Below are 16,508 nucleotides of genomic sequence, written 5' to 3'. Positions count from 1 at the left end.
CTGCAGATAATTCTGCAGGAAAGTAAAGATGATCATTTTCAAAGCCACTTCCATTCTTTGTGTGCATAAAGGAGTACGTAGATGAAGAAGGGAAACTTTTATCCTTTGTTCAGCTCAAACCATCATACCACCTTAGAGATACTGATTATTTTTCCTATCTTCATGTGGCACATTATATCTGTGCTCTCCCTGCCCAGACACTGACAGAAGACATGACAGAGAAAGTGTTAGAGACAAAACAAAGGTTCAGGATTTCATTCCTATATACGACCTTGTGTAACATCAGGCCTCCTTTGGACCTCCGTAGATGGAGTGGGTGGACTAGAGATTTGGGTGTGAAATACAGTGGAAAATATTGCAAAAGATGTTTGCTATACCCCCAGTGAAACTTATACAGGCACATCTTTTGGGTCAAAATTATACATTTTTCATTCAGGCTTACATTTCTCCTAGTACAGTGGCTAAAATAGGAATTATTCTGTGTGAAATGTGGATGTGAAAGGGCCACTTTAGGACATTTTGTGGTCATGTGGAGAGATTCAACCCTTTTAAGTAGGAATATCTCACTGCCATTAAAAGACCTAACCATTTTATAACAAAAAAGATTTCTTACTGTTTCTGCCCGATTGCCAGTGGCTTCCAAAAACGCTGAATCTTGAACAATATTTAACATTGCACCTACAGGATAAGAGAGATCATGTTAAGAAACATTAACAGGAAACAAAATTTCTGAGCAGCCTTTTTAATAATTTTTTTCAGTAACTTAACATGAATTACACTACACAGGACTATACACAGAAGTTATTCAGCATTTAAAATCATTTTTTATTTATAATGTTTTACCAGCACAAAGGAGCCATAATCATCAAATGCATAAAACCAAAGACCACCACAAGGTTTTGGGACCTTGTCATGTTATTGTGAACAAAAAGGATGAGAAGCGCAGTTAAAATCATTTTAACTATTGTAACTGTAGAATGCAAATGCATCAGCTTTATGTTAAATTTTCTTTTTACAGGGACTATGAGTTAAAAAAGAAGTTTAACTAGAAAATATACAGGAGCAGACAACTGGCCATCCAAAGGTCTCACTGTGCCCATTCGTTAGGACCACCACAGAAACGCATGGAGAAAAACTTAGGAGCTTATGTATTAACAGGAGTCAGTTAATACCTATATACTACTATCATGTTTTCGTTATTATATTATCTAAGATCCTTCTGATATTACCAAGTGTATATTTTCTTATATAATTCTTTTTTTTTTTTTTTTTTTATAAATTTTTATTAATCAAACAGGTTGACAACATTCCGGAACCACAGGTTCCCTCGACATTTCAACTTACAAATATATAAACATTTTTCCACAAGTCTCTTTTTCTCCCCCTACCCCCTCCCCTTCCCCCCCCCCCCTTCTCTTATTCTTATATAATTCTTATATATTTCTTAAATATTTCTTACTGTGTGTCTGCTTGTTAAAATACTATCATGTTTTATCATTACCATCTTACCCCAAATCCATCTGTTATTACTAAATGTATACTTTCTCATGTATTTCCACTATCCATGATGTATTGTAAGCCACATTGAGCCTGCAAAGAGGTGGGAAAATGTGGGATACAAATGCAACAAATAAATATACTAAAATAATATTCATGAATGCAAATGATTACAACATAAAAATGCACATGTTCTCTAATGCTGGACTTACTAACCGCAATTAATATTACAAGGTTTAATGCATTAGTCTCCTACTCATGCTGGGAAAGCAAAACGACTTGCCTGTTCTCCAGGGACAGCAGGATATGAGTTCTTATGCACAGGTGATGCCACTAGACGAAGCATTTTAAAGCCTTATGAGCTTTCAAGCTTGCCCAATTGAGCATTTGTGGGATACTGTGTGTGATTGAGATCATGCAGGGATTTCCTCAGTTCTCTATGCACAGTAGTTACTGTAAAAAGAACCAACTCCTTGAGGAGCAATGAAATCCTGCTGTCATCAGAGAACACCTTAAGAAAGCGTTCTACTTTCTCCATTCACAAAAATTTCATTTCATTCTCATTTTCTTGAAAGTTATATATCACTTTTACAAGCAGCACAAAGTGATATTAAAAAAAAAAAATGCCTCTGTGTAAGTCTCTGTAATGAGGATGGACCATACAGGTCTTTTACCCGTCTACTGTGTACAATTCTGGAGACCACTCCTTCAAAAACATATAAACAGATAAAGTTGGTCCAGAAGACAGCTAATAAAATGGTCAGTGGTCTTCCTCATAAAGTATATCAGGACAGCCTGAAAGATCTCAATATGCATACGTTTGGAAGAAAGGCGGGAGAGGGGAGATATGATAAAGACTTTTAAATACCTTCTGACATAAATACACGGGAGGCAAGTCTCTTTTGATTGAAAAGAAACTTTGGAATTGGAAGGGGTGGGGGCATACGATGAAGGTGAAAGGGGAAAGACTCAGGAGTAACCTAAGGAAATACTTCTTCACGGAAAGGGTGGTGAATTCATGGTGGACGTGGAGAACATGACTGTATCGAATTTCAAGAAAGCTTGGGACAAATATACAGGATCTCTATAGTAGAGGAAGTGATAGTAGATGGCAAGGATGGACAGAATGAATGGAGTGTGTCATAGATATATATATCCCGCTTTTCTATAGTACATCCAAAGTGGTTGACATACTATATATGCTGGTACTTTCTCTGCCCCTAGTGAGCTCACAATCTAAGTGTTGCACCTGAGTCAATGGAGGCCTAAGTGACTTGCCCAGGGTCACAAGGAGATGCAGTGGCCATATGGTCTTTATCTGCCTTCATTTTTCAATATTTCTCTGTTTCTTTATCCCAAGTTCCTGGAGGACAAGTCCATATTCTGTTATTGAAAAGGACATGGGGGAAAGCCAATGCTTGACCTGGATTGATAGCATGGAATGGTGCTACTGAATGGGGTTTCTGCCAGGTACTTGTGACCTAGATTGGCCACTGCTGGAGGCAGAATACTGGGCTAAATGGACCACTGGTCTGACTCAGTATGGCTATTCTTATGTTGTAATGCAGCTGTATTCTGCCTGCTCATCAAAACCTTTGGTGGTCAGCAGATCCAATCCTCTTGATTAAAGAGCATTAGGAAGTGTGCTGAAAGAACTGAAGGTTCCTAACTCCTTCAGGAGAATGTCTTCTCATTCTAGCTCTGTCATGAAAGGTCTGACATTGTGATTGCATTTGGTCTTTCTATGTAAGAGAAAAGCAGGGTTGACTTCTTGACCATGGGGACTGCATCATCATTATTGTTGTTTTTAAATTCCTCACACCAAGATAGTGTCACTTCCCAAAAATGGAACAACCTATATAACAAAATTAAACCATAATTGAGAGATGGTACATACCTAGTATCATTTGGGTGTTGTTGGGATCAGTCTCTGTTTGCAGAGCTCCTATCAATACATTCACAAGTCTCAGCTTCAAGGACAGAAATGTTACAGACTTATCACACGATGTGCTTTCATCATTGCTAAATTTTCCCTCCAGAAGAACCTTTAGGAGGAAGGAAAATTCATCATTAGGAAGGAAATAATGAAACCCTGAAGGATTGCAAGCAAATTTTCAAACATGAACTCCATTGGGGTTTGCCTTTGAAAGTGCCGTGATTTGAAAATGAAATCACTTACATACTTTCTTTTCCCTGACCTACCCACTTTTTCCCCCACTTTCAACTGCACTAAAAAGGGGTAATATTCATCAATATTTTAACCATGTAAAGTCTTTTGATTATTATCCCCTAGATATTATTGAACTTAATGAAGCTTTCATCATGTTCACTACCTCAGAAATAGCACAAAAACCCAGAAGAAATCTGTTTTAGTATTACTACTCAGCAGCAAAAAAAAAGTCTGGTGATATCACAGAATTCAGAGGACTCAAAATGGAGATTCAAATGGTGCTGTCAGAAAATAAAGCTGCCTCCATCTGTCTCATTCTAATTATGTAGTTCCTTCATTCTTTCCAACCCCAACAAAGAAGGAAAGAATTATACAATGTTGGTCTCGGAGGACAAAATAACTCTCCAAAAAGGTAATGAAATGGGGTGAAACTTCACACGTGGGGAAAAACTGGTAAAAAGACATATCAAGTTTGAAAATGAGCCAAACTGGACCAGGGATTCTAGAGATGATACGCTGAAACCTTCTGCTCAGTGTGCTGCTGCGGCTAGGAAAGCGAATAGAAGGTTGGGTGTTATTAGGAGGGTATGGAGTCCAGGTGTGCGGATGTTATAATGCCGTTGTATCGCTCCATGGTGCGACCGCACCTGGAGTATTGTGTTCAGTACTGGTCTCCGTATCTCAAAAAAGATATAGTAGAATTGGAAAAGGTACAGCGAAGGGCGACGAAAATGATAGTGGGGATGGGACGACTTTCCTATGAAGAGAGGCTGAGAAGGCTAGGGCTTTTCAGCTTGGAGAAGAGACGGCTGAGGGGAGATAGATAGAAGTGTATAAAATAATGAGTGGAATGGATCGGGTGGATGTGAAGCGACTGTTCACGCTATCCAAAAATACTAGGACTAGAGGGCATGAGTTGAAGCTACAGTGTGGTAAATTTAAAACGAATCGGAGAAAATTTTTCTTCACCCAACGTGTAATTAGACCCTGGAATTCGTTGCCGGAGAACGTGGTACGGGCGGTTAGCTTGACGGAGTTTAAAAAGGGGTTAGATAGATTCCTAAAGGACAAGTCCATAGACCGCTATTAAATGGACTTGGAAAAATTCCGCATTTTTAGGTATAACTTGTCTGGAATGTTTTTACGTTTGGGGAGCGTGCCAGGTGCCCTTGACCTGGATTGGCCACTGTCGGTGACAGGATGCTGGGCTAGATGGACCTTTGGTCTTTCCCAGTATGGCACTACTTATGTACTTATGTAGAAATAACACCTTCCCCCCCCAATGCATTTCTAAGGGAGGAGGAGTCTCGGCTTCTGCAGCATATAAACCTACAAGCAGGGAAACACAGCAGTTGGGGAATTCCTACTCTCAAAATGACTCTACCCTCACAACTGTCCCGCCACCACCACCACCACCACCAAATACTACCTCCTCAACTGCCTACCATCCCCAAATACTACCCCAACTGCCCCATCTCCAAAAGCTACCCTCACAACTGCCCCACATCCTGATAACTGCTCTGCCCCTGGCAACTACCCCACTGCAAACAGCTATCACCACAAAACTACCCCATCAATACTCCTACAACCATGCAAACTGCCCTGCAACTGTCCCCACCACGCAAAAATTATCCCACCTCTAAAATGTACTCCTGCAACTCTCCCACCGCCATGCAAACTGCCCACATCTCCCACAACCGCCCAGTCACCACAAACAATCCTCCTCTACTGCCCCATCACTCAGCTGTTCTACTCTTAAAATCTACCACCAACTCTTCCACCACCCTACAATCCATCTCCTTCTCCCAAAACTACTCCCCTCCACAAAGTAATTCACTAATTACTGACTAACTACTACTACTACTTATCATTTCTAAAGCGCTACTAGACGTACGCAGCGCTGTACACTTGAACACGTAGAGACAGTCCCTGCTCAACAGAGCTTACAATCTAATTAGGACAGACAGAGACAGAACAAACTGACTAAATTTTACAGCTTTCTTATTGGTTGCTATCTGCACTGCCAGGGCCACATTAAAGCATTGGCAAACTAGACACATACATACAGTCCAAATATTTATGGGGCCCTTCAACTCCAATGTTGCTTACCTGTAACATTTGTTTCTGTAGAAAACAGGATCGATAAAGCACAAAAGTGGGTGACATCTGATGGTAACTGGATGGAACTGCTCTCCTAGAGTTCAGAATGTAGTGTAAAGTTGTTGGTGTGCATGGCCCTTCCCATAAAAAAATGGTCTCATCTCCTCAGTTAGTTCTAAAGCTGTAGAAGGAAAACAACTCCTCTTGGGGTGGTGGGTGGGAATCTGTGCCTTATCATTTCTGCTGCTTACAGAAAATATCTGCTATAAGCAAAAAACGTTGCTTTTTAAATCATAAGAACACTAGTAAAAAAAGGCCTGTTTCGTAAACAAATGAAACAGGCGCTAGCAAGGCTATAGAGAGAGTGAGAGTGTGTATATGTATGTGTATCTGTGTGTGACACAGAGAAAGTGTGTGTGTGTGTCTCTGTGTGAAAGAGAGTGTGCACAGGCAGGGTGAAAATGAAGAGACAGCAGTGAAATTTTACATAGGACAGCTGAACCATTTGAGGCTTGTTTGTGTGTCTGTGTGAGAGAGTGTGTATATGTGTGTGGGTGCGTGTGTGTGTGAGATACAGACAGTGTAAGTGTGTGTGTGTGCGTGTGTGTGAAAGTGAGTGTGAAAGGGTAGGGTCAAAATGAAGAGACAGCATTATAATTGTATATAGCACAGCACAAACATTTGAGGCATTTCTTTCCTTATCTCCCCTGCCGCCCCCTCCATACCCAACGATTCGTTCCTTGTCTTCCATCCCCTCTGTGTCCCGTGTGTATGTGTGTGAGAGAGAGAGAGAGAGAGAGAGGTGCTAGCAGTTCCTGTGATAGTGGTAGGTCAGTTGCTCATTATAGCCAGTTAAGAGTGAGAGTGTGTGTGTGTATGTGCTGGCTTTTTTCCTTCCCTCCTATGCCCTCCGTGTCTGTTGTTTGTGTGGAGAGCAGAGATCTATATGGTCCTTTTAGCGTTGCTGTTGACGTCGCGTAGCAACTGTTGCTGCTGCTTTTCATTGTTCTGCGATGTGTCTTATGTCACATTCCGTCGCTTAGTAACGGGTTCGCGATGCGATTGGTTGAGTGTCATTGGTCCGCCCTCGACGTCATGACGTTTTACGTGGGGGGGCGGGGCCAACACTCATGGGCGAATTCCTGGTTTCACCACCATGCATTTAGAACGTTGGGACTTGTGGAGGCTTCAGAACGTTGGAGGTGCGTTTTATATAGAGAGATTAAGCGTTTGCCATACTGGGATAGACCGAAGGTCCATCAAAGCCAGTATCCTGCTTCCAACAGTGACCAACCCAGGTCAGAAGTGCATGGCAAGATCCCAAAACAGTACAAGCTTATCCTAGAAATAAGCAGTGGATTTTCTCCAAGGCCATGTAATAATGGTTTATGGACTTTTCTTTTACAACATTCTCTGGCAACAAATTCAAGAGTTGGGGTCCTTTTACTAAGGTGCGCTGAAAAATGGGATGCACCAGTGTAGGCGCGTGTTTTGGGCGTGTGCAGATCTATTTTACAACATGTCTGTAAAAAAATAATTTGTTGTGAGGCAACCATTATCAAAAGTAACTGATACTTCCGCCATGCAGAGAGAACCCTACCTGTTCAAGCATTTCTTTGGATTTCTTTTTGTTTGTTCTTTAAGAACAGACGCAAGACAACAAACACAAGAGGAGGTTCATTAATACCATTTTAACATAGTGATATGGATACATCATTGTCAAACTAGCAAGAAACAACAAGAACCACCAATGTCTTATGCCCCAGCATTTGTAAATACAATCTAAAATATGGTTGTGGTATTTCAAAAAGATGATAAACGCCAATGAACTTAGAGAAATAAGAAAAACAAATAAGAATTAAATTTGCTGGGAGAGCTTTGCCGCACGTCCATTTGGCAGAGCAGAACAAACAAAACTGACAAAATGTGGAAACTGTTGTGCACAGGAACCTTATACGAAGTTCTGTGCTCTGAGATTGCAGTTCCATCCTGGTGCCGTTGCATGATGTCACTTACTTGTATGCCTGACTCAATCCTGCTTGTTAACAAAAATACACCACAATAGAACATTCAGGCCAGGGCCGTGCCAAGGGTCTATGTCGCCCCCCCCCCGCAGACAAAATGTTGGCGCCCCCCCCCCCGCAGAAGAACAGTTGGCGCGCGCGCCCCTCTCCCCCCCCTTCCCCCCGTGAAGATGATCGCTGCGCGCCCTGGGGGCCTTTAAATCTTTTACTTGCAGTCGCAGCAGCGTCTGTGAAAACGGAACGCTGCCGACGTCTCCCTTCCCTTGCACTCGTTGGTTCCCTCAGTGTCCCGCCTTCTTCTGACGTCAGAAGAAGGCGGGACACTGAGGGAACCAAGAGCGCGAAGGGAAGGGAGACGTCGGCAGCGCTCTGTTTTCACAGACGCTGCTGCGACTGCAAGTAAAAGATTTAAAGGCCTCGGCGTCGCGGGGCGAGGGTAAGCACTGCGGCGACGCCCTCCTGCGGGGCTTACCCCGCTTACCGCATCGGCACGGGCCTGATTCAGGCATTCCAAAAACAACATAAAAATCACAGTAACACCAATAAGCTACCACAAAGCATAAAGAGAGGACAGTAAAAGCCCATGCAAAAAAAAAAAAAAACATTAACTTCCATCTACTGGATCTCTTTCTTCTCTGATATAGTTTTAAATTACTGAATATTTTTTGGAGTTGCTTTGGTCTGTTATGTTTTTAAAATATTTATGTTTAACTATTAATGCTGCTGAATATGCATTTCATATGTTCGAAATAAATATATAATGGGCTAGAGATATCCACATTTGGGGAGTGGGTAAAATGTTTATTCCTATTCAGGTCATCCTTCTCCTTACATCTCATCTTCTTTCTAAGTTCCCTTTCTCTCAATCCCCCAATCCTGTACATTTTCTCCAGCTCAACAATCACATCCTTCCCACACCAGCCAGCCCACAGCTCTTTAAACATGTCACACTATTTGCTGCCGCTCATCTAAACCTCACCTTGTTACTGCTACCATTGCTGCCCTTGAAACATTTAATAGCTTCTGGCACCACATAGCTTTTATTTTTATTTATTTTTGTTACATTTGTACTCCACACTTTTTCCCACGCATGGCAGGCTCAATGCGGCAGGCAATGGAGGGTTAAGTGACTTGCCCAGAGTCACAAGGAGCTGCCTGTGCCGGGAATCGAACTCAGTTCCTCAGTTCCCCAGGACCAAAGTCCACCACCCTAACCACTAGGCCACTAGTATGAGGTGCAATGCTTGAACTTCCATGTTGTAGTCATAATCATGCAGTCTTTACGAGAACGCCACAGGAGTTTAGACGCTGTACAGCTCATGATCTGAGAGCCATGTGGTCCCGGAAGCTATGAAGTATTCTGTAACCAGCAAGTCAACCATCTGTTTTTGGCCTTAGTTCCTCTTTGGTGGAACTGCCAATGGGCTATACAGGAATCAGAGGCAGGCCTGATTCTGGCTGGTGGACAACCCTCTACAAGTAAAGGCTGCCTATTCATCAAAAGAGCTTCCTTTATTTCAGGAATCAGAATTGGTCACAGGAGCCAATAAACTCTTTGAGCCTTATTTTTACAAAACCTTTGAACTGGATTTCAAGATGTTTACCCATAGCCAAACCTCCTGTCACTTAGATTCAAGAATAAGATCAAAATTTAAAAAGAAAAAAAAAGGCTGCAAGAATGCAAACAAAAAAAAACTCTTTTCCTAGTCAATTAAAGTTATCAATCAAGATTTCTTGTAGATAAAGTTCCTTCCATAACGATAATTTTCAGAGATTCTCTGTGGAAAAACACCTGTTTACCAGCAGAAGACCCCTTTGAAAGTTGCCTTCATCCACCTCTGTGCAGTGGAGGAGTGGCCTAGTGGTTAGAGCACCGGTCTTGACATCCAGAGGTGGCCAGTTCAAATCCCACTGCTGCTCCTTGTGATATTGGGAAGTCACTTACCCCTCCGTTGCCTCAGGTACAAACTTAGATTGTGAGCCCTCCTGGGACAGAGAAATATCCAGTGTACCTGAATGTAACTCACCCTGAGTTACTACTGAAAAAGATGTGAATATAAATACAGCATGTACACTGTTCACAGTTCAGCGATGTATGCTCAAGGATCTTATTTCTAAATCTCCATGTGTATGCATCTAAAAACTCTGTAGGCACAAATATACCTGTCTCCAGCTGGGTCACTTAATTTCAAAGGAAAACTATTAGACTTTTTCCTTTGAAAATCAGCTCGCAGGCTTCTAGGGAAGTAGGCAGGCCTGTATAAACAGTAGCAAGGTTGAAAAAACTTGGAACCTATATCTTCAAACTGAAAACAGGTTAAAGTGAGCTCCCTGCATACAGCAGATAAACAGCAACCTACTTCTGATTTTACGGAGCCAAAATGATGAGGGAGTGGCAGTAAGGACAGCAAAATATGGATAGATGATCTTCTCAACTCTGTAGGATTTACATATGTTTTAAACTTTGACAGTTCCCTGAAATTAAAGAGCGAAAGATTAGAAAACACTTAATTAGCATTTCTGATTTTAGTTTTTAAACAAGACAGATAAAGGGTCTTATTTATAAATACTGGGAAAACACCATTTCCCCTAAAACTCTCTCACCCCTCCCTTGGCTTGTCTTGTATCTTCCATTTAGTTGTTGTGCCTTTTCAGTGCTGATGCAAACATATTTGATCATGAAAAAAAGATACCAAGCAGTACTACATATAGTACAAGAACACAGCTAAACATCCATCATTTGTACCCTTAAAACAAAACAAAAAACTAGTTAGCTAGAAAAACACCTAATTTTACAATGTATAAATACCTAAGAATATAAGCCCCATATTTAATGAGTAAAAAAAATAAGAACCGCCAAACAGGATCAGACAAAAAGGTCAACTCAGTCTCCAATAGTGGAAAGCAGAGGAAGCACATAAAACTGTGAGGAATGCTGAAAATATTAACATTCATAATGAAAAACTACAACTTCTAACATCTATTATAATAAAACTCACCCTCAACGTTCTGAAGTCACTCAGTCACTCCCTGAAGGGTTCATGGATTCATGGTGGTGAAGCCACAACACTGACCATGTATCTCTGCCCCGCCCTCGCATGACAGACCAATCAGAAAAAACACCCTCAACATTCTGAAACACAAAGGACCATCACAACACCGTTCCCAGGCAACACTAGGCAACGTAAGACGGACCAATCAGAGGAAACTACGTGACAATAAGGGAGGAGCATTCCCCAGCAGAACGGCTCATTATCTGTGCAGCACGGAGAGCACAGAACCACCGCTGGAACGAGAGAAGAATATTCCTGCTGTGGGTATGTGCAAAAATAGACCGGGGGGGGGGGGGGGGGGGGGGGGAGAAACACTCACTCACACAAAATAACTCTATGACACACACACACACACACACACAAAAAAAGCCAAATGCTAGTGCCCGTTTCATTGGTTTCGGAAACGGGCCTTTTTTTTTACTAGTAATATAGTAAATGACAGCAGACTGGTCCATCCAATCTGCCCAAGAAGATACACAGCATACAGAATGATGCAATATAACATATGAATACTTGATCTGTTCTTGCCATTTTCGGGGTACTAACCTTATTCTCCAACTACTGTGCACTAGTGCACTGTGAGAAATGGATGTATTGTCAGTGGTGTAAATTCTACTCACATAAGCTTTGTTATATAACATGAGACAAATGATTATGAAACCAGCACCAGTTCAGCCACTAAAGTGCACTAAATCTGACATTTTAAATGCACTGCATTCGATGACCTATTTATTCACATAAGACAAAAAGTTTCCTTGAGGATTTGGAGTTACTTATCAGTTTGATAGCATCGGAGTACTGCCAGTATTTTATTTATTTGTTACATTTGTATCCCACATTTTCCCACCTATTTGCAGGCTCAATATGGCTTACGTAGTACCGGATTTTGATTGTAAATTCTACCCAAGCAGCTCCTGTGGTGAAGGAGCTCCCTGTAGCCATTTCCTGGGTCCCTCTGATATTTTATTTTCCATTTGAAGTTCTACCACATATATGCTTTTAAGAGAGCAGTAAGGAGTTGCTGAATAGATATGTCTGGCTAAATAAATGTAAAACATAAAAAATCCTTTGGTATTAAATCAAATAAATATGTGTGGGCAGGGACTGTTAGCTGATATCCCCACTGCTGATAAAGCTTTTCATCAGCATATTGCATAAGGTGTTCATCTCAAATTTCTCATAACTGCTACTATACTGTATATAAAGCAAATGAAGACTTAATAACATCATAGGTCTCTGATAACCAGGGTCTGGGCCCCCGCAGATTTCGCCCTGGACCCCCCTACCGCCGTTAACCCTCCCCCGCCTACCGCCAACCCTTTCCCCGCCTACCGCGGTCACCTACCCCCAAGGTCCGCTCCTGCCGGTTTTTTAAAATATTACTTCAGCTGGTGGGGGATGCCAGCCCAGCCGAGGTCTTTAACTTCTTCATCCTCGTGCTGTTAAACCTGCAATGCATCCTTCCAGTTGGATGGAGTTTGACATCGCAGCACGTTGACGTCCTGCATGTACAACGTGCTGCGACGTCAAACTCCGTCCAACTGGAAGGATGCATTGCAGGAACAGCACGAGGATGAAGAAGTTAAAGACCCTCGGCTGGGCTGGCGGGGGTTGGGGTCCCCCGCCAGCTGAAGGAATATTTAAAAAAACCGGCATTACCGTTCAGTGAATCCAGACTGCCCCAATTTGACTGCCCCTATCGGACCGACCGTTCACTTGTCTATTAGATTGTAAGCTCTTTGAGCAGGGACTGTCTCTCTTTGTTAAATTGTACAGCGCTGCGTAACCCTAGTAGCGCTCTAGAAATGTTAAGTAGTAGTAGTAGTAGTAGGGGTGGCAGCTCCCCCCAAACCTGCTTCTGGCGGGAATGCCGAAGCCCCGCCCCCATCATCCAAACAATGCAGTTCGCAAGCTGCTCTCCTCCTCCTTGCACTGCTTCTGTAATGCAGAAGTCCGCAGTGCGTCTCCTGTTGCCGACGCTGGGACTTCACACACATGTTCAGTTCACAAAAGAACCAAGCATGCTTGGGGAGTCATGGAGATGGTGCCTGGAGGCACACTGCCGACTTCCACATTACAGAAGCAGTGCAAGGAGGCGGGATATGGCTTGGGCACTGCATTTCTTTAGCTGGCGGGGCTTCAGCAACCCTGCCAGCAAAGGTATTTGGGGGGGGGGAGAGGAGGAATGCTTTGACCCCTTCCTTAGTCCATCCTGGGCCCCTCCAAAATTATAGGACTTGCTATGCACCTGGAGACAAAGTAATGTAAAGGGTGCTAACTCTTCCAGGCATTATTTCATAAAAATGCCTGCTTAGCAGGGCATTACTACTATTAGAAACTGTGTTAAGGTACAAGAGGTACTGTACATAGTTCTTGACTTCTCCAAGCACTGCTGACACAGTGAGTTTCTAGGGCTAACATTACTTGCATCATTGCTGGCCATTCGCTCAGCAGTATTCTATACCTTAGGTGTACACTTAGCTCAAATGTTTGTATAGTGCAACCTAAGTTTAATGTGCAAATCTGGTCGGATTCTGTTTTGCGCATGTAACTTAATTGGCTTAAGCCAATCAGCGCCAATAACTGCCACTAATTGGCTTTAATTAGAAACTATGTGAACAACTTTCTAGGCGTATTCTATATAAAGTGATGCATGTAAATTCTAAAGATGCAGATCTGAAAAGGGAGTGTGTCCATGGTGGGTTGGGAGAGTGGGGTCATAGGCATTCCTAAAATTTACGTGCAATGTTGCAAAATATGCCCGTTCCATACGTAACTTAGGTGTTGGCATTTACACCAGGTTTTAGTTGACGTAAATGGTCGCAACCAAATATATTTTCTGGAAACGGGCATGGGGAATATTCTATACACCATGCATAAATTTAGGCGCAGTTTATAGAATACATCTAGGCGTATTTTTTTTGGCACCAATTTTTTACGCATCATAAATCAAATCTAGCCCTTAATGTATAAATGAAGGGCTGGCCTTAAGCAGGGGCAACGGGGGCATTCACACAGGGCCCTGTGATTAACCAAGTCAGCTTTGCAACTGGTGGCTGACCAAAAGTTAAAGCTTCTTTTCTCTTTCCATCTCCTCCTCCACCTTTCCCCTTGGTAATCATGCTACTCCTCATTAAGATTACAAAAGTAGTCAGCAATTGAAGAATTCTGTTTAAGTAAATAAATAAGTCCCTGACACCTCATTTGAAATCTTAAGTCCCAGGTGAGAGAGGCCATCAAACTGGTCCACACAGGACTCTCAATATCACAATATAAACGGAGAAAACTATCACCCACATAAAGGTTACACTTAATGTCTGAAAAACAGTGATCACTTTCATCAATGCTGTCTAGGAATCTTTTTTTTTAATTCAGCTGCTTTACCACTTAATTAACAGAGGAAAAGAGCCTGTATATTAATGTATGCGGGGGAGAGGGGTATTTATAACAGGACAAGCTCCTCTCCCTCACATATATTAATAAACGGGTTGAGCCTGTTTAGGAAATTGTTGAGATTGAAAAATTGATATAAGTATTCAATATATGATTTATTGTCTATTACATTGTAAGCTCTTTGAGCAGGGACTGTCTTTCTTCTATGTTTGTGCGTACGCCTTGTAGCGCTATAGAAATGCTAAATAGTAGTAGTAGTAGTAAAATATGATTTACACGGAGGTTTTTTACAGCCAATGATTGAGTGAAGCTGGATGCAGAGTATTATGTCATAAAGCTCTCGCACGTGACAAAGTTCCCAGCACTGACTGAGGCTCTTTTCCTCTGTTAAACGGTAAAAAAAAGAAAAAATGATTCCTAGACAGCATTGAAGAAAGCGATCACTATTTTTCAGACACTGAGTGTAAACCACAAAGGATTCTGCAATTGCTTAGGCCGGCCCTACATAAATGCAAGGGGACATATAAAGATGTCTATAAAATAATGAGTGGAGTTGAACGGGTAGATGTGAAGAGTCTGTTCACGCTTTCCAAAAATACTAGGACTAGGGGGCATGCGATGAAGCTACAATGTAGTAAATTTAAAACGAATCGGAGAAAAGTTTTCTTCACTCAACGTGTAATTAAACTCTGGAATTCGTTGCCAGAGAATGTGGTAAAGGCGGTTAGCTTAGCGGAGTTTAAAAAACGTTTGGACGGCTTCCTAAAGGAAAAGTCCATAGACTGTTATTAAATGGACTTGGGGAAAATCCACTATTTCTGGGATAAGCAGTATAAAATGTTTTGTACATTTTTGGGATCTTGCTGGGTATTGTGACCTGGATTGGCTACTGTTGGAAACAGGATGCTGGGTTCGATGGACCTTTGGTCTTTCGCAGTATGGCAATACTTATGTACTTATGTACACAGGCAGGGCTTAAGCGGGTCCAACATAAACATCCATCCTACAAAGAATTTTAGAACAGCCTTTTCGCCAGTTGATACACTTCTAAAATCCACCTCCACAGCTGAGAGATGGGATAGGAATAACTTGGCCGACTGGCTGGCTTTTTTCATGTTACTAAGTTTTAGAATGACCAATGTAAAATAATGAAGGGAGAACAGCTATCCAATTCCGTGCTTGTGGTGTTCTTATGTTTGGAATCAGTGAGTGAGATCCATAATACAATTTATTCCCAAGTCTGTACATACTTAAATTTCTGCAAAGTGCTTTAGAAATAGAGAATCCACCTATATTTTTCATACAGAGTTTTAGAAATGTGAAATACCTTCCAAAAGAACCAACAAGGAAAAGACTGCATTAGAGTACAGCGAACTCTTCTCCAGACCCAGGCTAACATTTTTCATAGCTCTGCCAAAAATTCTGCACACACAAGTTTACCTGTCTGGTAAAACAGTCTCCAGTGCAGAGATGAAGTAAGGGACTACCACATTGATTCCCTTCAGGTCACAGCAAAAGAGAGGAGGGGAGTTCAGAATAATACTGGCCAAAACCGGATGGCAAACAAAATCCGATATCTGTAAACCCTGCAGTAAAACCATGTAAAACCTAAGGAGAAAAATCACACTTTTGTTAATATACAAGCACTTAGCAATGTACATATCAACATTTTTCTTCCGTACATACAAAGGTTATATAACAGAGATCTAAAAGCTAAATAACTGTGACATTGAGATCATAAACGGACAACACTCATGGACGTAACTCCCAAGATAAGGGATAGGGAAGAAAATGCTCATATTTCAGTACTGCAATTCGGTTTCCTTCCCTCGTCCAATTATATGTTGGTAGATGGGGGCTAAAAACTAAAATACTCTGGTTATTTACACATCAAATGATTCCCCCCACCCAACAATGTATTACGTTCAGGGGAGTCTATCATAATAGAAAAAGTGGCCACAGTTCTGGGAATATTATTTGATTTTCAGCTGCCTTGCGAACCTCAAGTGAATAATTTAGTTTGGAAGGTATTTTTTCAGATTGAGACAGCTTAGATCTATATGATCTTTTTTTTCAAGCAGCTCACTTTAGATTACTTAATTGTATTTATTGCATTTGTATCCCACATTTTCCCACCTATTGGTCGGTTCAATGTGGCTTACATGATTATGGAGTAAAAAGCTACAGATTGTAGTCATCAAGATTATAATTATGTGAAACAGTGAAGTCTGTAGTAGATTCGCAGCAGTTTGAACAGAACAAGATTAGAAT

At 41.6% G+C, this 16,508-nt stretch overlaps 1 protein-coding gene across 6 annotated transcripts in view; it reads right to left on the bottom strand.

Moving 5' to 3' along the window:
* RALGAPB (Ral GTPase activating protein non-catalytic beta subunit) overlaps nucleotides 1-16,508 on the bottom strand; it is a 174,054-nt gene that overhangs the window by 79,403 nt on the left and 78,143 nt on the right. For all 6 annotated transcript variants that reach the window (XM_030212441.1, XM_030212442.1, XM_030212443.1 and 3 more), the window contains 4 exons: nucleotides 15,678-15,845; nucleotides 10,152-10,266; nucleotides 3,395-3,542; nucleotides 614-678 (listed from right to left, as the gene is read on the bottom strand). In XM_030212441.1, coding sequence (XP_030068301.1) covers nucleotides 614-678; nucleotides 3,395-3,542; nucleotides 10,152-10,266; nucleotides 15,678-15,845 — 496 coding nt within the window. The remainder of the gene's footprint in view (nucleotides 1-613; nucleotides 679-3,394; nucleotides 3,543-10,151; nucleotides 10,267-15,677; nucleotides 15,846-16,508) is intronic.

This window comes from Microcaecilia unicolor, chromosome 8 (assembly GCF_901765095.1).
Source record: "Microcaecilia unicolor chromosome 8, aMicUni1.1, whole genome shotgun sequence".
NCBI classification, from domain to species: Eukaryota; Metazoa; Chordata; class Amphibia; order Gymnophiona; family Siphonopidae; genus Microcaecilia; species Microcaecilia unicolor.
This window is presented reverse-complemented; position numbering and strand designations above follow the sequence as displayed.